The sequence below is a fragment of the Mobula birostris genome, chromosome 31, assembly GCF_030028105.1.
Source record: "Mobula birostris isolate sMobBir1 chromosome 31, sMobBir1.hap1, whole genome shotgun sequence".
Lineage (NCBI taxonomy): Eukaryota > Metazoa > Chordata > Chondrichthyes > Myliobatiformes > Myliobatidae > Mobula > Mobula birostris.
The window spans coordinates 33,035,449-33,059,511 of NC_092400.1; the positions used below are offsets into that span (position 1 = coordinate 33,035,449).

The 24,063-nt window shown below is 44.1% G+C and overlaps 2 protein-coding genes and 1 long non-coding RNA gene across 7 annotated transcripts in view; 1 reads left to right on the forward strand and 2 right to left on the reverse strand.

Moving 5' to 3' along the window:
- The window catches only part of LOC140190947 (sodium- and chloride-dependent GABA transporter 1), a 99,125-nt gene extending 98,039 nt beyond the window's left edge, over positions 1-1,086 (reverse strand). For 2 of the 4 annotated variants that reach the window (XM_072247942.1, XM_072247941.1), the window contains exon 1: positions 689-1,086. In XM_072247942.1, coding sequence (XP_072104043.1) covers positions 689-920 — 232 coding nt within the window. In that variant the 5' untranslated portion in view covers positions 921-1,086. The remainder of the gene's footprint in view (positions 1-688) is intronic. The other 2 variants (XM_072247943.1, XM_072247940.1) reach the window with 1 other exon arrangement.
- Positions 1,087-1,120: 34 nt separating this feature from the next.
- LOC140190816 (uncharacterized) lies at positions 1,121-4,246 on the forward strand. The gene is made up of 3 exons (XR_011883690.1): positions 1,121-1,187; positions 2,744-3,219; positions 3,434-4,246. It is a non-coding gene; the product is annotated as an uncharacterized lncRNA (long non-coding RNA).
- A 678-nt stretch (positions 4,247-4,924) lies between these two features.
- On the reverse strand, positions 4,925-22,988 carry LOC140190815 (sodium- and chloride-dependent glycine transporter 1-like). Of its 2 annotated transcripts, none has more exons than XM_072247683.1 (2): positions 22,591-22,988; positions 4,925-5,105 (listed from the first exon to the last, which is right to left on the reverse strand). In XM_072247683.1, exons 1-2 carry the CDS (start codon positions 22,820-22,822, stop codon positions 4,978-4,980), a joined length of 360 nt encoding a protein of 119 aa, XP_072103784.1. In that variant the 5' UTR covers positions 22,823-22,988; the 3' UTR covers positions 4,925-4,977. The 2 variants fall into 2 exon arrangements, with proteins under 2 accessions (XP_072103784.1, XP_072103785.1); XM_072247684.1 differs by lacking the exon at positions 4,925-5,105 and adding an exon at positions 5,442-5,942.
- Positions 22,989-24,063: the final 1,075 nt, after the last annotated feature.

Here is a 24,063-nt window from a genome sequence, read left to right on the forward strand (position 1 = left end):
CAGATGTTGGAAATTGAAGCAACACACACAAAATGCTGGTGGAACACAGCAAGCCCAGGCATCATCCCTTAGTTACATAAGGACTTCTCGCATACACCCTGCAAAACACAAGCATCTATCTCGTGGTTAGTCTCTACCCTGAGTGATAAACCAACTCAAGGCTCTTCACAAGAGCGTTAGTAAACAAAATTTGACATTACTCTTTGTGAAGAGGTACTGGAGGAAATAACTAGAAAAGGCTAGTTTTTAAGGAGGAGGAGAGAGAGAACGATCGTGTATCGAATTGAAGGAAAACCACGAGGCCAGAATTGGAGGAGAGCGGATGGCCTGGAGGTCTGCGAAAGGCCGGAACATAAACAGTGATAGAAAACAAAGTCGGCCACCTTATCTACTCCCCCCCACCCCCCCGCTTTCAACTCCACGTACACATGGCTGGTTCAATTCCCAACCACTTTAGTGATTGTTTCTTTAATACTAGTCATCACAATACGGTGGATGAATTAATATTGGTGTTTGTGTATTTTCTAATTTATAGGCAAAATCTACTTAGTCGTTGGCTGGGGGAGTTTGTGTGAGTGTTGCTGTGAATTTCCAGCATCTGCAGATATTCTCATCTTTTGGATCACAGACCGTCCCTCTGACCCAAAGGACTGCGACCCAGCCCCTCAGCTCAGTGCGCCGTGCTTACCTCCGCCACTCCTGTAACACAGATAGGGGAACCGCCAGATGTTGCCCAGTCCCACCGCGTAGCCGACACAGGCCAATGTGAACTCCAGCCGGCGACTCCAGGTCTCCCTGGCCCGGCGCGGCGGCCGGCATTTGATGTCCGAAGTCTCGGCTCCCCACTCGCTCTCCGGTCCCTTCTTCTCCACATCGACCGGCAGCAACTCCACCTCGGTGATCTGAGCCCCAACCCCCATACGTGCGTTTCCTGGCGCTCACTGTGTGATATAACCGCTTGCTGAGCCTTTTATTCATCGATTGCCTCGTTCAGCTCCTCCCACGGCTCCCATCACCTTCCAATGCCCTCCTCAGAAACCCTCCGATCACAATCCATACACGGACCTTCCAATTAGTCAGCTTTGCCTTACGCTATTCTGCATATCGCTTTCCGCTGTGACCAGCTCCGCCCACTTCCTCTAGAAAGCAGGCGCCGGTACGAGTGAAGTCTATTCCCGTAGTTCTGGGTGAGTAATTTAAAGCGTTTTTCCCATACCGCCGAGCTATCGGCAGTGCCGGCGGCGAGGGAAGTGACCGTGTTCTCTAACGTGGAGTGATGGAGACTACGGGCCATTGGGATTTCTGTCGAAAGGAGACTGCAGGTGCTGGAATTTAGGGAAAACACGGGCATTCCCAATCTTCCTTAATCCACATGGAGCAATGCCATTAAGCGAGGGTCCGTACACCCCGGGTTGGGAATCCCTGAGAGGGAGCCAGGAGGCATCTGGGGGGGGGGGTAGGGGCAGAATTGGACAGTGCAGGGTTCAGCTGAAGACCACACCTGAATGAGTACAGGGGCTGGTAGGAACAGGGTGGGCCGAAGGGCTGCTGTCTGCGCGGTAAGATTTTATGGCTGCAGCTAACGTTACAGGTAGAAGGCCTTTGGTTCTGAAAGGTGCTCGAACTGAAACAACGCAAGCCCGCATCCGGAGGAGGTTCCTGCTTGTGGTGGTTTGGTCCGTGATCGAAAAAAAACACATGAGCCTCTCTGGAAATGATAACCACCACGTCGCCAGCTGTTGTAATGATAGGCATCAAAATCACCTAAGACTAATAATTACTACTAGAGGGGAGAGGAAACTAACTTCGCCGTTTGTAGGAGCAAGCGATGTACATACGTCAGACTTTACAATTTAATACTATGGGAGTTTGTTGGGATGTAGGGGCATCCGTAAACAGGATGATTGTAACCACCGAATAGCCTATAATCCGGCTATCTATCCACAGGTACTGGACTGTCAACCCGAGTTCTGAATCACTTCACGGGACTTCAGCTTGCCCCCAGGTAGCTGCAGAAACTGCAGTAATATTCTCGAGAGAGGGAAATCTCTGCTCCGTGCCCAGTCTAGTCGGCTTGTAGTTCCAGATCCATGAATTGAGGCAATCAGAACTGGATTAATAAAACTGACAACTCGTGAATGCTTTAGAAAAATAACGTAAGTTAGAGAGGCAACTGCACAGCTTGGGGCCATGAGTCTGAAAGCACTGCAGTGAACGGAGCCCGGGAGAGAACAGGAGTCTAGAACTTCAGTGCAAAGATCTAGAAGGGTTCTAAGGTTGAGTCCTTGGAGGGATTTTAAAAGCAACACACACAAAATGCTGGAGGAACTCATAGGCCAGGCAGCATCTATGGAAGAGAGTAAACAGTCGATGTTTTGGGTGAGACCTTTCATTAGGACTGGAAGAAAAAAAAGGTGAGGAGTCAGTGTAAGAAGGTGGGGGAGGAGAGGAAGAAACACAAGGTGATAGGATTTTAAAAGCTGAGGATGAGAACTTTAAACGTTATTGGGCAAGTAAGAATGTTAAGGATTTTTTAAGATTTCTGATTTCCAGCCTCTTGTTTCAATCCCTTTCCTTTGTCATAATGCCACAAATGTCTGGTTAATGAATCATTTTCCTTCGCCTGATCAAAGACCCCGGTAATTCAATATTCTGCATTGTTGTAGTTTCTCTCAGCATCTTGTGACATATCGGCAACCTCCCGTTTCTTTAGCATTTGTCTGTTCTTGTCTTACGAGGCCAGGTTGCAAGATCGATGCTCAACCCAGCACACAAGGAGCCGGCTGGATTTGAACCCGAGACCAGTCACCTCAAAGACCGGTGCAGATGTCACTACACCACCAGCTGGCTAATTCCGCATTGAATTTACTCTAATTCCCGCCCAAAGGACAATGAACTTGATGCAGCTGATACTAAACTTGCTATCTATTAAGGCCTGGCTGATCTTTCTTGCTCTTGTCCTGGTCTTCGATTATCTAAGGACTCCAGGATGCTCATGCATTGAGAATAGCAGCTCTTTTGTTTAACCAGTCAAAGGTTACATCCTTTACCAGGTTACAGGAAATAAAATAAAAACAAACAACAGCAGATCATTCATGCTTGGTCATGTCTCTGCTTAGGAACTGAATATATATATAGCACCCAGTGACTCAGCATCTTTCTCTTCGAGGCAACAGCACAAAAGCCTATTTACTATAAAGCATGTCATAGATTGTCAAGGTAGGTAAAATACTTACTAATTTTATCATTCTATTTTACATTACAGAATAATATTTTTCTTGCATTGTCCTCTTGTGATTTAGATTGCCTTATTCTGCAATCCAGAATTATTTCTAATAATTATGTATTCCTTGAAGAGTTTTCTATGAATTAAAATGAATATATATCTGTACAATGACACATTTCACTGTTTGCTTTCTTGTACATTCGATAGATCTATCTAAATCGATATGCAGATGGGCCATCTAAAGAAGGGGCAAAATTCAACCTCTTCTTGGGAAACAAGACATGGACAAACTACTTCAAGTGTTAGTGGGGGAGCACTTTAAGATAATTAGTTTTAAGTTTGCTGATGACACCACTGTTGTAGACCAAATCAAAGGTGGTGATGAATCAGCATTGAAAATCTGGCTGTGGTGCCACAACAACAACCTCTCACGCAATGTCAGCAAGACCAAGGAGCTGATCATTGACTTCAGGAGGAGGAAACCAGAGGTCCATGAGCCAGTCCTCATCAGGGGATCAGAGGTGGAGGAGCGCCAACTATAAATTCCTCAATGTTACCATTTCAGCGGCTTTGTCCTAGGCCCAGCTCGCAAGAATAATTATGAAGAAAATACAGCAATACCTTTAATCCTCAGAAATTTGCAAAGATTCAGCATGTCATCTAAATCTTTGAGAAACTTCGATTATATGTGTAGTGGAGAATAAATACATTGAGTGGTCACATCACAGCTTGTTATGGAAACAAACACCAATACACTTACCCCATCTCTGCACTGTTTTCACAACCTATGGACTCTTCATCTCATGTTCTTGATATTTATTGTTTATTTATTTGTTCTTATTATTTCCTTTTGCCTCTGTGTTTGTAGTTTGTCATCATTTGCACATTGGTTGTTTGTCTATCCTATTGGGAACAGACATTCTGTGATTCTACCTTGGCTCTTGGATTTACTGAGTGTGGCCACAAGAAAATGGATCTGATGGTTGTAAATGGTGACATTTATGTACATTGATAACAAAATTACTCTGAACTTTGAATTCTGGAAAAGGTTAGGACTGACTGATCCATATGTTAAAGTAAGGTACTAGACAAGAACTTTCAAAAGTTGATTGTGGCTGGTTTTGTAGATGAAGGAATGTATGCCAAGTGGGAAGATTTTAAAAGTAAGTCAGTGGGAGCTCTGGGCTAGCTTGTTTTCGTTGGAATGAAGGACAAGGGTGTCAGGAGTAGGGAACTCTGGCTGACAAGAGGTATTAGGTCAAGAATGAGAAGGAGGTTTTTGTCGTATTGGCAGCCAGGATAAAGTGAGTAGTAGTCAGCAGGGCAAAAAGAGATACCAGATAGATTTGAAAGAAAAACAGAATCCAGTGAAGTTCCACAAGTATTTTAAGTGCAAAAAGAGTATCTAGGGAGAGAATAGGACCCTTTAAAGATCAGTGAGTCCATCTATGAATTGAACCACAGAGGTGGACAAAGTCTTAAATAACTATCTCTCATCTGTATTTATTGTGGAGAAGGTATGACTGCTGGGGATTGTGAGACAGTTCCATAAACTATCTGAAAATTTTCCTCTCCACAGGTGCCGCCTGATCTGTTGAATATTTCTAGATTTTTTTATTTCTGATTTCAACCCTCCACCGCATTTTGCCATTGCAATGACTTGCACAACTACTTTAAAAAGTAATGTAAGCAAAAAATGCAGGAAGTGCATGAGGTATCTTTGGAGAGAGAAGCAGAGATCCAGTACGTAGTCAGGCAGATGATTGAGTCATTGGGTAATACAACGCTGACCCTTTGTCATTGGCAGTCCGCTGGACACAGCATAGTGCTGGATTCTTTGAATGAGTCCCAAATAGCACATCCCAGGCTCCAACAGTTTCTGTAACAGAAACAAGACATAAAGAGCAAGCAGAAGGCAGAGAAAAAGTGGAAACATTGGAAAGATTTGCTGGTGCCCAGGAAATCAATGTTCGCTGATCGCATGCCCTTTACCAATTCAATCTCTTACTGTCCACTGAGCCATGGAACTGTTTATGCAATTGGAACTACAACTGCCTCTGTTCTATTCTTTTGATGTTTTATACTTTATTGTCACCAAACAATTGGTACTGGAACGTACAATCATCACAGTGATATTTGATTCAGTGCTTCACACTCCCTGGATTTTCAGGAATTGAAGGGAACATTATGATTATGAAGACATGTAGTCCTCTTTTATTGTCATTTAGCAAGGCATGTATTAAGAAATGATACATTATTTCCTCCAGTGTGATATCACAAAACACAGGACAAACCAAGACTGAAAAAACTGACAAAACCACGTAATTATAACATATAGTTACAAACAGTGTAACAATACCATAACTTGAAGAAGAAGTCCATGAGCACAGTAAAAAGTTCTAAGTCTCTAAAATGTCCCACATCTCACGCAGACGGGAGAAGGAAGAAAAACTCTCCCTGCCATGCCGACCACAATCCAACTCTGAGTCATTCGAAAACTTTGAGCTCTGATCAGCTCTCCGACTCTCTGTCCAAACGATTCGACCTCCTTCTCGGTCGCCAAAAGTAGGCAAGGCCAGGGATTTTGAGGCCTACCCTCTGAAAGATTCACGACCACACAGTGATGACAGCAGCGAATGGGCGTTTCAGAAATCTCTCCAGATGTTCCTCTGTGCTTTCACGTCTGTCTCCATCAAATCAGAATTGTCCATGGCCCCTATTTAACAGATACAATATCATTTTCACTGGAGGGCTGCGCACACGCGGCGCGCTGCCATCTTCTCCTCTTGCCGATGGTAGCATAAACTGGGTGGTGGGGTGAAGATACGTCTCTAACAAAGGAAGTGTAAGGCACAAAATAATCTGCAGATGCTGGGGTCAAAGCAACACTCACAACACGCTGGAGGAACTCAGCACGGCGGGCAGCATTCCGGCCTGAAACGTTGACTCGTTTCCACGGATGCTGCCGACCTGCTGAGTTCCTCCAGCGTGTTGGAAGTGTAAGGCGCTCCTTCCCTCGTCACCCTTGGGCAAGGTGTAGCACTTGCTTAGCCACCTGATCAGGGTCACGTGAAATCATGGGAGCAGGTGGTGGATGGTCGTACGAGCTGCTGGTGCACATCACAAGTCCTGAACAATCAAGATCATAGACAATGATTGCCCACGACAGATGACATGGCACATAGGGATGATGATGTTGACATAAACATTCTAATTTCGTCCAGGTGAGGTAGAGATACCACAACACTTCTCCCTTTCTGCTGCTTCCTGTGCTGATCAATGTCCATTGGGGAAAACATTAATAAAGGCTGGGCCTATGATCGATGGATCTCATTGGAAGCAATCATGATGACTTGCTCGCATATCAACCAATCACATGATATCTGATCATGTGCCTTCTTACAGTTGCTCATACATGTTGGAGCATTGCAGCAGATCAGGTCACTATGGCTGGCTCGGAAGTTCAGCAGGGACGGGAAAAGTCAGGCAGAATGATAGCAAAAGGAGGCTGGATAGTTAGGAGGACGGAGATTTGGTGGCCATGAACGAGTTACTAGAATGGTGTGCTGTGTCCTGGGTGCCAGGATGGAGGGTGTCTCAGAGCAGCTGCAAGTTATTTCCTAGGGGAGTGTGAGCAGTCAGCAATCACGGTGTACGTTGGCACCAATGACCTAGGCAGAAAGGGGAAGAGATCCAGCACAGTGAGCATAGGCAGATGAAAAAAATAATCTGAAAAGCAGAAAAGATATGCAGGCAGATTAGGGAAAGGTGTAAAAACAACAGAGTCGTGGTAACGTAAAGTAGGGAACTTCAACTTCCCTAATGTAGTCCGGGAACTTCTTTAGTACAAGAGGTTTAGATGGGGCAGAATTTGTTAGGGTTTCGTAAATCATTATGTCAATAGTCCATGGCAGATGTGCTGGTCGGAAAAGAGCCTGGCCAAGTGACTGACCTTTTGGTGGAAGACCAGCTGGGAATGGTGATCACAACTCCCCAAGTTCTAAGATAGCTACAGATAAGGATATGCACGGAGTGTGTTAAATTGGAGCAGGGAAAATTACCGGAGTTATTAGGCAAGAACTGTGAAGAGTTAATTGGGAACTGCTGTTTCGGGCAGTTCACATCTAACATGTGGAGGGCATTTAAATACTGACTGGACAGATTACAGGACAGGTATGATCTAGTCAGAATGAAAGATAAGGATGGCACGATCAGGAAACTTCGGATGTTCAGAGAGGTGGTGAACTTAGTCAAGGGGAAAGTATATATGGTTTAGGAAGCTAAAATCAAAAAACAAAGTCTTTGAGGATTATACTGAAGCCAGGAAAAAACTCAAGGAGGGAATTTGGAAAGCCAGGAGCAGCCATGAAAACTCCTTGGCAAGTAGGATTAACAAAAATTTCAAATCATTCCACACGTCCATCAAGAGCAAGAGGATAAATAGAGATCAGGTTGGACCACTTAAGGATAAAGGAGAGAATGTGTGCTTGGAGGTGGAGGATGCAGGAGAGGTCCTAAATGAGTACTTTACATTAGTATTTATTACAGAGGATAGGGAGACCAGTGTGGAGTGTGCTCATTTGCTAAGCTATGTTGGAATAAGTAAGGAGGTAGCGAGGGTCTCCTAAAGAAAATTAAGATTGAAGAGTGTAATACCAGAGGGCATGCACTTAAGGTGAGAGGGGGCAAGTTTAAGAGATTTGTATGGCAAGTTCTATTTTAACAGAGAGCGGTGGGTGCCAAAAATACGCGACCCAGAGTAATAAATACAATAGGAATGTACGAGAGGCTCTTAGATGCAGCTTAATGTGAAAAAGACTAAGGAGCTGGCGGTAGACCTGAGGAGAGCTAAGGTACCGGTGACCCCTGTTTCCATCCAGGGGGTCAGTGTGGACATGGTGGAGGATTACAAATACCTGGGGATATGTATTGACAATAAACTGGACTGGTCAAAGAACACTGAGGCTGTCTACAAGAAGAGTCAGAGCCGTCTCTATTTCCTGAGGAGACTGAGGTCCTTTAACATCTGCCGGACGATGCTGAGGATGTTCTACGAGTCTGTGGTGGCCAGTGCTAACATGTTTGCTATTGTGTGCTGGGGCAGCAGGCTGAGGGTAGCAGACACCAACAGAATCAACAAACTCATTCGTAAGGCCAGTGATGTTGTGGGGATGGAACTGGACTCTCTGACGGTGGTGTCTGAAAAGAGGATGCTGTCTAAGTTGCATGCCATCTTGGTCAATGTCTCCCATCCACTACATAATGTACTGGGTGGGCACAGGAGTACATTCAGCCAGATACTCATTCCATCGAGATACAGCACAGAGCGTCATAGGAAGTCATTCCTGCCTGTGGCTATCAAACTTTACAACTCCTCCCTTGGAGGGTCAGACACCCTGTGCTGATAGGCTGGCCCTGGACTTATTTCATAATTTACATATTACTATTTAACTATTTATGGTTCTATTACTATTTCTATTACTATTTATTATTTATGGTGCATCTGTAACAAAAACCAATTTCCCCCTGGGATCAATAAAGTATGACTATGACTAGATGGCACATGTATGTACAGGCAATTGAAGGATGTGGGCATTATGTAGTTTGAGGGCATGAACTTAGTTAGTCATTTGATGCTGATTTAATTAGTTTGACACAATATTGTGGCCTGTTTCTGTTCTGTAATATTTAATGTTCTCAAGGCAATGGGTCAATATCTTCAAGACGGAGATAAAACAATTTTTGGGTTCCAGGTGGTTAAAGGCAATAGGCATTAAATTGCAGTTGAGCTTGCTCAAGATGATGTTACGTGGTGGAATAAAGTACTGTACGATCCCTTCATTTCTTGTCTGCAGGGGTTCCCAACCGTTCTTATGCCATGGACCCCTATCATTAACCGAGGGGTCCGGGGACTCCAGGTTAGCAACCCTTGGCCTGGTGTAAAGATTAACTGTGTATTCCCCCCAAATTAAGCAATAACTACTTTTGAAGTGCTTCATGTGCAGAGGACAATACAGTAGAGTCTTGTTTTCTGTCCCTAGAATATTTCGGGTCATCATGCAAGCTCTTCACAACATTAAAGCATGAAAGATTCAAATCGGCAGATACTGATGCTTCTGGTGGAGATTTCAGAAGAGGGGATGTGTGAAATCTTCCAAAAATTATCATCTGACAAAACTGGATCAAGAAAGCTTACAGACAGTGTGAGAGGGAGGATCGAGATAGAGAAGGGATAAGCTCAGACCGATGGTTTGAGATGTGTCTATTTTAATGCAAGGAGTATTATGAACAAAGCGGAGGAGCTTAGAGCGTGGATCAGTACTTGGAGCTATGATGTTGTGGCCATAACAGACTTGGATGGCTCAGGGGCAGGAATGGCTATTTAGAGTGCCAGGCTTTAGATGTTTCAGAAAGGACAGGGAGGCAGGCAAAAGAGGTGGGGGCATGGCACTGTTGATCAGAGATAGTGTCATGGCTGCAGGAAAGGAGGAAGTCACGGAGGGGTTGTCTACAGAGTCTCTGTGGTGGAAGTTAGGAACAGGAAGGGATCAATAACTCCACTGGGTGTTTTTTTCATATATATATATATAGACCATCCAATAGTAACAGAGACATCGAGGAACAGATAGGGAGACAGATTCTAGAAAGATGCAATAATAACAGGGTTGTCATGGTGGGAGATTTTAATTTCCCCAATATTGATTGCCATCTCCCTTGAGCGAGGGGTTTAGATGGGGTGGAGTTTGTTAGGTGTTTTCAGGAAGGTTTCTTGACACAATATGTAGATATGTAGAGGAGAGACTGTACTTGATCTGGTACTGGAAAATGAACCTGGTCGGGTGTCAGATCTGTCAGTGGGAGAGCATTTTGGAGATAGTGATCACAATTCTATCTCCTTTACCATAGCATTGGAGAGGGATAGGAACAGACAAGTTAGGAAAGCGTTTAATTGGAGTAAGGGGAAGTATGAGGCTATCAGGCAGGAACTTGGAAACAAATGTTCTCAGGGAAATGTACAGCAGAAATGTGGCAAATGTTCAGGGAGTATTTGCGTGGCGTTCTGCATAGGTACGTTCCAATGAGACAGGGAAAGGATGGTAGGGAACAGGAACCATGGTGTACAAAGGCTGTAGAAAATCTAGTCAAGAAGAAAAGAATAGCTTATGAAAGGTTCAAAAAAAAAAAAAAAAAACAAGGTGATGATAGAGATCAAGAAGATAATAAGGCTAGCAGGAAGGAGCCTAAGAATGATATTAGGAGAGCCAAAAGGGGCCATGAGAAGGCCTTGGTGAGCAGGATTAAAAAAACCCCCAAGGCATTCTACAAGTATGTGAAGAGCAAGAGGATAAGAAATGAGAGAATAGGACCAATCAAGTGTGACAGTGGAAAAGTGTGTATGGAACCGGAGGAGATAGCGGAGGTACTTAATGAATACTTTGCTTCAGTATTCACTACAGAAAAGGACTGTGGCGATTGTAGGGATGATTTACAGTGGATTGAAAAGCTTGAGCATATAGACAATAAGAAAGAGGATGTGCTGGAGCTTTTGGAAAGGATCAAGTTAGATAAGTCTCCGGGACCAAATCAGATGTACCCCAGGCTAGTGCAGGAGGCGAGGGAGGTGATTGCTGAGTCTCTGGCAATGATCTTTGCATCATCATTGGGGATGGGAGAGGATTCAGAGAATTAGAGGGTTGCAGATGTTCTTCCTTTATTCAAGAAAAGGAGTAGAGATAGCCCAAGAAATTATAGACCAGTGAGTCTTACTTCAGTGGTTGGTAATTTGATGGAGAAGATCCTCAGAGGCAGGATTTATGATCATTTGGAGAGGCATAATATGATTAGGAATAGTCAGCTTGGCTTTGTCAAAGGCAGGTCATGCCTTACAAGCCTGATTGAATTTTTTGAGGATGTAACTAAACACATTGGTGAAGGTAGAGCAGTAGATGTAGTGTATATGGATTTCAGCAAGGAATTTAATAAGGTACCCCATGCAAGGCTTATTGAGAAAGTAAGGAGGCATGGGATCCAAGGGGACTTTGCTTTGTGGATGAAGAACTGGTTTGCCCACAGAAGGCAAAGAGTGGTTGTAGACGGGTCATATTCTGCATAGAGGTTGGTGACCAGTGGTGTGTCTCAGGGATCTGTTCTGGGACCCCTTCTCTTCGTGATTTTTATAAATGACCTGGATGAAGAAGTGGAGGGATGAGATAGTACATTTGCTAATGGCACAAAGGTTGGGGTGTTGTGGATAGTGTGGAGGGCTGTCAGAGGTTACAGCGGGACATTGATAGGATGCAAAACTGGGCTGAGAAGTAGCAGATGCAGTTCAACCCAGATAAGTGTGAGGTGGTTCATTTTGGTAGGTCAAATATGATGGCAGAATATAGTATTAATGGTAAGACTCTTGTTAGTGTGGAGGATCAGAGGGATCTTGGGGTCTGAGTGCATTGGACACTCAAAGCTGCTGTTCAGGTTGACTCTGTGGTTAAGATGGCGTACCGTGTATTGGCCTTCGTCAATCGTGGGATTGAGTTTAAGAGTCGAGAGGTAATGTTGCAGCTATATCGAAACCTGGTCAGACCCCACATGGAGTACTGTACTCAGTTCTGGTCATCTCACTACAGGAAGGATATGAAAACTATAGAAAGGGTGCAGAGGAGATTTACAAGGATGTTGCCTGGACTGGGGAGCATGCCTTATGAGAATAGGGTGAGTGAACTTGGCCTTTTCTCCTTGGAGTGACGGAGGATAAAAGGTGAATAAGATGATGAGAGGCATTGATCATGTGGATAGTCAGAGGCTGTTTCCCAGGGCTGAAGTGGCTAACACGAGAGGGCACAGTTTTAAGATGCTTGGAAGTAGGTACAGAGAGGATGTTGGGGAATAGTTTTTTTTTAAATAACGCAGATGGTGGTGAGTGCATGGAATGGGCTGCCGGAGATGGTGGTAGAGGCAGATGGAGACTCCTGGATAGGTACATGGAGCTTAGACAAATAGAGGGCTATGGGTAACCCTAGGTAATTTCTAAAGTAAGTACATGTCAGCACAGCATTGTGGGCCGAAGGGCCTGTATTGTGCTGTAGGTTTTCTGTGTTTCTCTGTTTTTAATGAAGCAAATTGTCAAATTCTCAGAACAAGGCTGTCCGCGCAGATCTATTGGAATCCCAAGGAAACAAGAAAGACCAAAGTTTGTAATTCACAATCATTGAATATGAGTTGATGTTTTGTGAAATCTGTTTAAAAACCAGTTGAACTGGCAACCCCCATCGTGGACACTAGTCTCCCCAGCACTGAGGACATCTTCAAAAGGAAATGCCTCAAAAAGGCGGCATCCGTCGTTAAGGACCTCGTCACCCTTCTCATTACTACCATCGGAAGGAGGTACAACAGCCTGAAGCCATACAATCAACTTTAACGTTTCAGGAACAGCTTCTTCCCCTCTGCCATCAGATTTCTGAATGGACAATGAACCCATGAACAATAGCCCACTGTTACTGCTCTCTTTTTGCTTTACTTATTTAATTTTTAAATATCTATTTCTTATTGTAATTTATAGTATTTTTTATTGCAATGTACTGCTGGCAGAAAACAACAAATTTTACAACATAGGTCAGTGATATTAAACCTGATACTGATCCTGTTGCGTTGCCTCTAACTCTGTTTGTCTCAGTTTAGGAAACACAGGAAGGTTTGTGAAAAGGTCCAGAAATGATTCTAGGCTAGTGGGATTTCATCACCAAGTTTATCATCAACAAAGTGGACTTGTCCTTGGAGCAAAGAAACACAGAGAGAATCTAAAAGACATGTGTAAGGTCTTGACTGATTTATGTAGGGTGGAGGAAAGCTGGCCCAGTTAGTAGATGGTTTGAGGACTTGGAATTACAGGTTTTAAACTTTTTACATGTCATTTTGTTACATTCACTGCCTGTTTAGTGTGGAAAGAGCAGGTAAACATTCTCATCTGTAATGAGAGGGTTAAAAACATTTCTTTTCATTTGGAATTGAGTTGTCTGTCCAGTACTCATAATGAGCTAACCTGTCAATTTGGAAGATATAATCAAAACATGAGGCCTTTTAGTGTTCAGATGTAAAGCCATTAAGGAATATGATAATTTACTTTTCAGAGAAAACTAAAATTGCTCTCGACTGAGAAGAGTTGGGGAACCAAGTGGGATTAGTTTAGAGGAAAGTATTAAATCACCACTGGGCACCTATAATTGAGAAATGGTCATTTTTAGAATTGTGGCTGACTGCTATGGGCAGATTAGAAATGAAGTGATGGCCACCTCTGGGAGTTTGCAAAACACCAGTTAGTTGGTATAATTATGAAATGTAGCAATCACCACACTTCACATTTAATTCACTTTTCAAGAAGAAACAATACAATTGAATGATGTAGATGCAAAAAGATGGAGATTCACAATTGAAAACATTGTTCACATGTCAAAATGTGTTTCTTCCCCCTCCCCAAGATACATCTAGCTGAAAAAGTTCATGTGCAGTTTTTGTTGCCTTCAGAAGAATTCTGTTTAGGAAGGTTTCAGTGATAATTCCCCATTATTGAACAGACACTGTTCCTAAAAAAAAAAACACTAAAATTGGGAGAAGGGAAGAGGAAAGGTGCAGGGTAGTTACCAGAGCACAAGAGATATAAATTGTTTAAAACTAAAAAAAGTTGGATCTTTCAGGTGCTGAAGTAAGTGAGAATTCAGATTTCATATTAACAAAGCTTCAAAGGCAAGAGTCTTTCCATTATCATGAAGTGACTTGGACCTGAAAGATAAACTGTTACTGTCTCCATAGATGCCAGTCAACCTGCTGAATAGCCCCGCAGTTTTCTATTTCATTTCACATTTCCAACAACAGCAGTTCTGAGATTTAAATTCGTTTACTCAAGATCCAGCCAGTGGTGTAGTGGCATCCGCACCCGACTTTGAGCAGAGTAGACCTGGGTTCAGATCCTGCTGGCTCCATCCATGCTGGGTTGACTGTCGAGCTAGCAACTCTGCCTCGTTTTAAAAAAAACCGGGAAAATGCTAAGAAATGGCAAGATGCACCACAAGAAAGGAATGACTCGGGAGCAGGAGAACAATCAAGCCCCACGATTGGCTGGCGCGCACACACACACACTCTCTCTCTCTGAGGCCACTTTATTCAGTGCACCTGCTCTTTAATGCAAATATCTAATCAGCCAATCATATGGCAGCAACTCAGTACACAACAGCAAGCAGACATGGTCAGAGATTCAAGTGTTCAAATCAAACATCAGAATGGGGGGCGGGGGGGGGGGGGAAGAAATGTGACCCAAGTGACTTTGACTGTGGAATAATTATTGATGTTAGAACAGGTGGTGTGAGTAATCTCAAAAACTGCTGATCTCCTTGGATTTTCATGCAGAACAGTCTCTAAAGTTCAGAGAGAATGGCGTGACAAACGTAAAAACATCCAGTGAGCGACAGTTTTGTGGGAGAAAACGGCATGTTAATGAGAAAGGCCAGTCTGGTTCAAATTGACAGGAAAGTGACAGTAACTCATAGCAAACAAGAAAGTCAGCAGATGTTGGAAATCCAAAGCAACTCAAATAACTACATGTTACAACAGTGGCATCCAAAAGAGCATCTCTGAATGTAAAACACATCAAAGCTCGAAGTGGATGGGCTACAGCAGCAAAAGACAATGAACATACACTCAGCGGCCACTTTAGTAAGTATAGGAAGCACCTAGTAAAATGGCCACTGAATTCATCTAGGGATGGATTAGTCCCCAAAACAAAAGACCAAATCTCAGGAGATCATGTGATAGCAAGATAAAATATATTTTTTAAAAATCACTTTGGAAACATTTATACTCAAACCTTCACCCAATGCAGTATAAAAAGCACATCATCTTTCCTGCCACACTGAATCATTCTCTCCTTTCACACACTATCAAAATCAAATTAAGGGAAACTTCAGTATATTCATGCACCATGACTCACATTTCATTTTGCAAGTCACTGTGGAAGTGGCCAATTGATTACTTAAGCTCTCAGAAAATATACAGTGGCGTCAGAAGTTTGTGACCCAAAATGTGATCAGATCTACACGCAAGTCCTAAAACTAGAACCCAATTAAATGAATTAACAAAACACATACTTGTTCCTGTGGGAATACTCCAATATTACATGTATTTGTTGGAAAGTAGTATGTGGATTTTGCTTTCAGTAACTGGTGTAAACCCCCCCTCCCCCTTGTATGGCAATAACTTCAACCAAACATTTCTAGCAACTGTTGATCAGTCCTGCACATTGGCTTTGAGGGATTTCAGGTCATTCCTCCTTACAAAACTGCTTCAGCTCTGGAGTTTTGGTCAGCTTTCTTGCATGAACTTCAGGTCCTTCCACAATGTTTCTATAGGATTAAAATCAGAACTTTGACTCGGCCACTCCAAAACATGAATTTTCTTCTGCTTTAACTATTCTTTGGTAGACTGACGTGTGTTTAGGATCATTGTCTTGCTACTTGACCCATGTTCTCTTCACCTTCAGTTCATGGCCAGATACCCTGACAATTCAGAATTCATAGTTCCAGGAACGATGGCAAGCTGTCTTGAAGCAGCGAAGAGGGCCCAAACTAAGTCACTGCCACCACCACATTTCATTGGGACAGGGTTCTTTCTTATGCTGGAATGCAGTGTTTACTTTACACCAAACATAACACTTCTCAATTAAGCCAAAGATTTCTATTTTGGACTCATCCATCCACTGAACATTCTTCCAATAGCCTCCTGGCTTATCCATGTGGTCTTTAGCAAACTTCAGACGGGCAGCAATGTTCTCCTTGGGGAGTAGTGGCTTCTTCCTTGCAACCTTGCCATGCATGCCATTGCTGTTCAGTGTTTGTCGGATGGTTGATTCATGAACATTGACATTAGCCAATGCAAGAGAGGCCTGAAGCTCCTCAGACGTTACCCTGGGGTTCTTTGTGACCTCCTGGAATATTATATGCCTTGCTCTTGGAGTGATTTTTGTTGGTTGACCATTTCTGGTGAGAGCAACAACAGCATTGAATTTCCTCAATTTGTACACTATCTGCCTGCCTGTAATTGGTGGAGCCCAAACTCCTTAGAAATGGTTTTGTATCTTTTTCCAGCTTGGTGAGCATCAACTTTTGTTCTGAGGTCCTCAAATCTCCTTCAACTGAGGCATGGGACACTTCCAAAACTCCTGTGTGGTGAAAATCAGACTTCAATGGCAAAGACCCAGGTTTATATTCCTCAGGACTTGCATGAAAGATCTGATCACATTTTAGGTCCCATTAGAGGAAATTCTAAAAGGCTCACAAACTTCCTAGCACCACCATAATACACACCAGCAACAAGCAATTCAGAGTGGCTCAGCCCTTTCACAGAATGCCTTCCACAGTGTAGAACTGATCCTGCATTTTTTATGATGGCAAGAACTTACACACTGCAGGTCTGCCCCATCAGTGAGTGGCTTGTTGGCGGAGAAAATGAAGGAGCTGCGCGTCGTGCTGTTGCCTGGGTCAAAAAGACGTGTACAATCTAACAGCAAGTAACCATCTTGGCCATTTTTCCTGTGATCACAAGACCTTTTTAATACATTGTTAATGTGGAATGCCACAAGTTTGATTCACTGATTTATTGCAGACATCCCACCCTGCAAAAACTCATTTCAGGGAGGTAGCACCATCAATTTGTGAGAGACTTCCGGGAGAGGTGGGATGTCTGCAACAGAGTAGCTCCTTAGCCCAGGTAGCCAGCTAGTTTAAATAATGTTAGCTATGCTAATGAATGAATGGCACCTGTTAAACTCACCTCAACATGTCTTTTACAGTCTTAACCCTCCATGGGCAACAGAAAAGTCACTGTTGCAAACAGTGCAGCGAGCAACACGGTCATTATTTTGACCCCTATTAGGCAGGGGTACACTTTAGGGTAGTCTGGGGTGACGTACGTTTTATATATTTTTTGGAACACTCTCCCATGGCGCGCTCTCGCTCTCTCGCACGCGATCTCTCTTGCTTTCTCTCGCTCGCTCTCAAAAAAATTGATTTCCATGATATTGTATATAATTTGCAGGCATCAGGGAGCCACTATTAATATGCGGGAGACTCCCGGAACTTCCGGGAGAGGTGGGATGTCTGTTATTGGCTGAGGGCAGGGGAGCTGTGCGGTCTCAGTCATAGAGAGAATGAGGCCTCAAGCCGAGTTTTCGCCTATTTACAGCCACCAGGTGAACCTGCTGTGCTCCACTGGTAGCAGTGTGGTACTGCGTCCAGGCTGGTGAAGGTGCTGCCACCCCCTCCTCCACTCCCAATGATCACTTGGGAGAAGACAACCTCTGTCGCAGTTGATTGCAGATTTTTGCCACAATTAATGGACTCAGGGGCTCGAGCTGGAGTGTTGCCCATTGACAGCTGCCACTGGGTTGGCCTGGTGCTGATCCCTAGTGCTCACTTAGCAGAAGACAAGCTGCATTGTGATCAAATGCAGATTTCTGCAGCTCAAGTCTGGACTACTTTCTTTGCATGGCTGTATCTTACTGATACCTTTATGTGCTTGCTATCTTGTACCTGCAGTGCGTTTTGTGCTGGGTGACTGATGGTACTGTGTTCTGCCCCGTCGCCCCAGAGAAACACTGTCTCATTTGGCTGTACATATTCATGTACGGTTGAATGACAATTAAACTTCAATTGCGATGCAACCCTTACTAAAATGTCAAACCTGATGTTTGAAATAATGATTTAGCACCGTAGTTACAAAGTAGATTATATAAAGCAACTCATCTCGTGCCAAAGAATGTTGCATATTATACAGTACTTCCACAAGTCTCGAAATGAAGTCAACCTACTTTCGTGCCCATGACACAATAGTGTATTACATTGTTTCCATAATTACAGTGTAATTGATAGAGACGAAGCACTGGTATAATCACACAAGATTACAAACATTGTGAGCCACAAGACCACCAACACCCCACACAGGTTGCATGAGCTCAGTTTGCCCATTATTAATATCACTATTTGACATTCCTCACTTTGCCATCCTATCACAATAAGGTAGACGTAGGCCATGTTTTAAAAAGTTAGCCAAGAATTGAAATAACTTTAAACAAGCTCTGGTTAAATCACAAACACAAGGAAATCTGCAGATGCTGGAATTTCAAGTAACAGACATAAAAGTTGCTGGTGAACACAGCAGGCCAGGCAGCATCTCTAGGAAGGAGGTACAGTCGACGCTTCAGGCCGAGACTCTTCGTCAGGACTAACTGAAGGAAGAGCTAGTAAGAGATTTGAAAGTGGGAGGGGGAGGCAGAGAACCAAAATGATAAGAGAAGACAGGAGGGGGAGGGATGGAGCCAAGAGCTGGACAAGTGATTGGCAAAAGGGATATGAGAGGATCATGGGACAGGAGGCCCAGGGAGAAAGAAAAGGGGGAGGGGGCAACCCAGAGGATGGGCAAGGGGTATAGTCAGAGGGACAGAGGGAGAAAAAAAGAGAGAGAGAAAAAAAGAATGTGTGCATATAAATAAATAATGGATGGGGTACGTGGGGGAGGTGAGGCATTAGCGGAAGTTAGAGAAGTCAACATTCATGCCATCAGGTTAGAGGCTACCCAGACGGAATATAAGGTGTTGTTCCTCCAACCTGAGTGTGGCCTCATCTTTACAGTGGAGGAGGCTGTGGATAGACATGTCAGAATGGGAATGGGATGTGGAATTAAAATGTGTGGCCACTGGGAGATCTAGCTTTCTCTGGCAGACAGAGCGTAGGTGTTCAGCGAAACGGTCTCCCAGTCTGTGTCGGGTCTCGCCGATATATAGAAGGCCACATCGGGAGCACCGGACGCAGTATATCACCCCAGCCGACTCACAGATGAAGTGTCACCTCAACTGGAAGGACTGACTGGGGCCCTGAATGGTGGTGAGGGAGGAAGTGTAATGGCATGTGTAGTACTTGTTCCACTTACAAGGACAAGTGCCAGGAGGGAGATCAGTAGGGAGGGATGGGGGGGACAAATGGACAAGGGAGTCGTGTAGGGAGCGATCCCTGTGGAAAGCAGAGGCGGTGGGGGGGGGGGGGGGAGGAGGGAAAGATGTGCTCAGTGATGGGATCCCGTTGGAGGTGGCAGAAGTTATGGTTCACAATGTATCACTAGGTCATTAAGACGTGGGCAGATTAAATCATAAATCTACTTGAAACTTGGCCCCTCCCCCCTTTCTCCACACCGTCGAAGGAAAGCAGCATCCAAAGGTCCTCACGACCCAGGCCATGCTCTTTTCACACAGCAGCCATCAGGTAGAAGGTACAAGTGCCTCAGGACTCACCACCAGGTTCAAGAACAGTTACACAGATTTATATTTGCGGTTTGGCACATTTACTATTCTATAGATTTGCTGACTATACCTGCAGGAAAGAATGTCAGGGTTGTATGTCAGGGTGACATGCACATACTCCAATAAATTTACTTTGAACTGTCCTTGGACCAGTTCCTGTTGCCACCTTCCTCCCAATCCCAGCCCTCCCATTTTCCAGCACCTGTTTTCAGCCACCCAGCACCCCAGTTGCTGCCTCGTTTAATTCCTAGCATCATATTTCTCCAACTCACTAATTTGTTATTAAAATGAGATTCTGTAGATGCTGGAAATCTAGAGCAATACACAGAAAATGCTGGAGGAATTCAGCAGTTCAGGTAGCATCTACGGAAATGAATAGATATTTCCTTTTGCCCAGCTCTCATCCCTCATTCAGATATTCAACTAAATTTTAGCTCATCCAAAAACATTCCCTCTAATTTCAGTAGAGTAGTTTCAAGGTACTACAAGCAATTGAAGGCAGAACAAGTTGTCTCAAAAAGGATCTAGTGCTTTCCTGGCATATATGACGGATAACTCTTCTCGGGCTTCCAGCTGGGTACAGGTATCGATTTTAATTGATGTTTCGATGGCAAACTCTCATCTTCATCAGGGAAGAAGCCTGAGCATGTCCAGTCTAGTGGTCCCTCCTGATTAGTTAGTCCACATCTAACAGGTGTATTTTTCACAGAACGAAGACCTTCATTAGGTAGATACTTTTGCACTACATTTTTTTTGGACAGCATTTCAACCAACATGCCTCATGATGCAGAATACCTACAGAAACCCCTCCATTTTGGAGTAATTCAAGAGCTGAACTCCCCCACTGCCAACACCATTGCTTTCCTTTGGCACAATCCCTTGTGGTTTAAGTGCCCATAAAATCAGCATCAGATCTGGACGGACAACTCCACCTCCACTGCCTAGATTCTCTTAGAGCAGGACTCAAAGTAATTTATTATCAAAGTACATACATGTCAGAAATGCAATCTAGAGATTCATTTTCTTGTGGGCATACTCAATAAAGCTATAGACTAATACCCCTGACAGAATCAATGAAAGACTGCAGCAACCAAAGTGCAAAAGACAACTGCAAATATAAACTGAAAGTAACAATATTAATAAACAAGCATGAAGAGATGAGATGGAGCGTCCTTGAAGGTGAGTCAGTTGGTTGTGGGAACGTTACAATGATGGGAGAAGTGAAAGTTATCGCCTTCGGTTAATTCATGGAAACTGCCTTAGCCCCTGTTGAGTGCTAGGGCAGCAAGCTGAGGGTGGCAGACACCAACAGAATCAACAAACTCATTCATAAGGCCAGTGATGTTGTGGGGATGGAACTGGACTCTCTGACGGTGGTGTCTGAAAAGAGGATGCTGTCCAAGTTGCATGCCATCTTGGTCAATGTCTCCCATACACTACATAATGTACTGGGTGGGCACAGGAGTACATTCAGCCAGAGACTCATTCCATCGAGATGCAACACAGAGCGTCATAGGAAGTCATTCCTGCCTGTAGCCATCAAACTTTACAACTCCTCCCTTGGAGGGTCAGACACCTTGAGCCAATAGGCTGGTCCTGGACTTATTTCCTGGCATAATTTACATATTACTATTTAATTATTTATGGTTTTATTACTATTTAATTATTTATGGTGAAACTGTAATGAAATCCAATTTCCCCTGGGATCAATAAAGTATGACTATGACTATGAACTTGCTGACAATTGAATGTTTCCAGTACATGCATGCAGCATTCAGAAAATCAAGATTAAATACAAAGTCTGCATATCTGACATTAATCAGAGCGTGGAAAGGATTGTTAGTTCTTTGCCTGTTTTCTGTTTAGTTTTAATTCTGGTATAAATTGCCCCATGATCAGCCTAGGGTTTTTTAAAAAAAATTTATTGATACAAGTACAGAATAGGTCCTTCAAGCCACGCCACCCAGCAATCCCCGAGTTAACCCTAGTCTAATCATGGGACGAGTTACAATGACCATTTGTGGAATACTGGGCAGCATGGCTCAAAGGGCCAGAAGGGACTAACTCAATAAATAAATTCTCAGCTCAGTTGTTACCAGAGTCAGTTACAATGCCATTAAACACTTGCTCTTGTAATATTTCCACTATTGTTGAAGCATTGAGCACTGCCCTGCCATATATTTGCAGCTTTTCCCATTTTGTCTATCTTACAAATTGATAAAATGGGAAAAAAAGCTGGAACAGTTCAAAATTTTTGAGTTAGATACAACAAATAAAAAATTAAAACCCTGCCGTTTCCCTGGTGGCAAACACGGGGAAGTCTGCAGATGTTGGAAATTGAAGCAACACACACAAAATCCTGGTGGAACGCAGCAGCCCAGGCATCATCCCGTAGTTACATAAGGACTTCTCGCATACACCCTGCAAAACACAAGCATCTATCTCGTGGTTAGTCTCTACCCTGAGTGATAAACCAACTCAAGGCTCTTCACAAGAGCGTTAGTAAACAAAATTTGACATTACTCTTTGTGAAGAGGTACTGGAGGAAATAACTAGAAAAGGCTAGTTTTTAAGGAGGAGGAGAAGGAGAGGAGGGGAGAGAGAACGATCGTGTATCGAATTGAAGGAAAACCACGAGGCCAGAATTGGAGGAGAGCGGATGGCCTGGAGGTCTGCGAAAGGCCGGAACATAAACAGTGATAGAAAACAAAGTCGGCCACCTTATCTACTCCCCCCCACCCCCCCGCTTTCAACTCCACGTACACATGGCTGGTTCAATTCCCAACCACTTTAGTGATTGTTTCTTTAATACTAGTCATCACAATACGGTGGATGAATTAATATTGGTGTTTGTGTATTTTCTAATTTATAGGCAAAATCTACTTAGTCGTTGGCTGGGGGAGTTTGTGTGAGTGTTGCTGTGAATTTCCAGCATCTGCAGATATTCTCATCTTTTGGATCACAGACCGTCCCTCTGACCCAAAGGACTGCGACCCAGCCCCTCAGCTCAGTGCGCCGTGCTTACCTCCGCCACTCCTGTAACACAGATAGGGGAACCGCCAGATGTTGCCCAGTCCCACCGCGTAGCCGACACAGGCCAATGTGAACTCCAGCCGGCGACTCCAGGTCTCCCTGGCCCGGCGCGGCGGCCGGCATTTGATGTCCGAAGTCTCGGCTCCCCACTCGCTCTCCGGTCCCTTCTTCTCCACATCGACCGGCAGCAACTCCACCTCGGTGATCTGAGCCCCAACCCCCATACGTGCGTTTCCTGGCGCTCACTGTGTGATATAACCGCTTGCTGAGCCTTTTATTCATCGATTGCCTCGTTCAGCTCCTCCCACGGCTCCCATCACCTTCCAATGCCCTCCTCAGAAACCCTCCGATCACAATCCATACACGGACCTTCCAATTAGTCAGCTTTGCCTTACGCTATTCTGCATATCGCTTTCCGCCGAAGTCCATTAAGATAGTTTTTGGTGAGTAATTTAAAGCGTTTTTCTCGTACCGCCGAGCTTAACGTTTACATTATGTTACAAAACGTTATGTAAAACGTTACTTTACATAAGGTACGTTATGTAACATACGTTATGTAAAATCGGCAGTGCCGGCGGCGAGGGAAGTGACCGTGTTCTCTATCGTGGAGTGATGGAGACTGCGGGCCATTGGGATTTCTGTCGAAAGGAGACTGCAGGTGCTGAAATTTAGGGAAAACACACGGGCGTTCCCAACCCCCCTTAATCCACATAGAGCAATGCCATTAAGCGAGAGTCCGTACACCCCGGGTTGGGAAACCCTGAGAGGGAGCCAGGAGGCATCTGGGGGGTGGGGATAGGGGCAGAATTGGACAGTGCAGGGTTCAGGCTGAAGACCACACCTGAATGAGTACAGGGGCTGGTACGAACAGGGTGGGCCTTTCTATTCAAAAGGTTCAAAGGAACATCTAAACAAGGCTGATGCATTTTGGAAACAAGTCCTGTGGACTGATGAAGTTAAAATAGAACTTTTTGGCCGCAATGAGCAAAGGTATGTTTGGAGAAAAAAGGGTGCAGAATTTCATGAAAAGAACCCCTCTCCAACTGTTAAGCACTGGGGTGGATCAATCATGCTTTGGGCTTGTGGTGCAGTCAGTGGCATGGGGAACATTTCACTGGTAGAGGGAAGAATGAATTCAATTAAATACCAGCAAATTCTGGAAGAAAACATCACACTGTCTGTAAAAAAGCCGAAGATGAAAAGAGGATGGCTTCTACAACAGGATAAAGAACCTAAACACATCTCAAAATCCACAATGGACTACCTCAAGAGGTGCAAGCTGAAGGTTTTGCCATGGCCCTCACAGTCCCCTGACCTAAACATCATCGAGAATCTGTGGATAGACCTCAAAAGAGCAGTGCATGCAAGACGGCTCAAGAATCTCACAGAACTAGAAGCCTTTTGCAAGGAAGAATGGGCGAAAATCCCCCAGACAAGAATTGAAAGACCCTTGCTGGCTACAAAA

Bases quoted from the DNA above. Each gene is read 5' to 3' on its own strand.
- LOC140190815 (XM_072247683.1), bottom strand. From the start codon at position 22,822: ATGGGGGTTGGGGCTCAGATCACCGAGGTGGAGTTGCTGCCGGTCGAT. The intron at 5,106-22,590 runs GTAAGCACGGCG...TTTCTGTTACAG, and splicing joins GTGTTACAGGAGTGGCGGAG to AAACTGTTGGAGCCTGGGAT.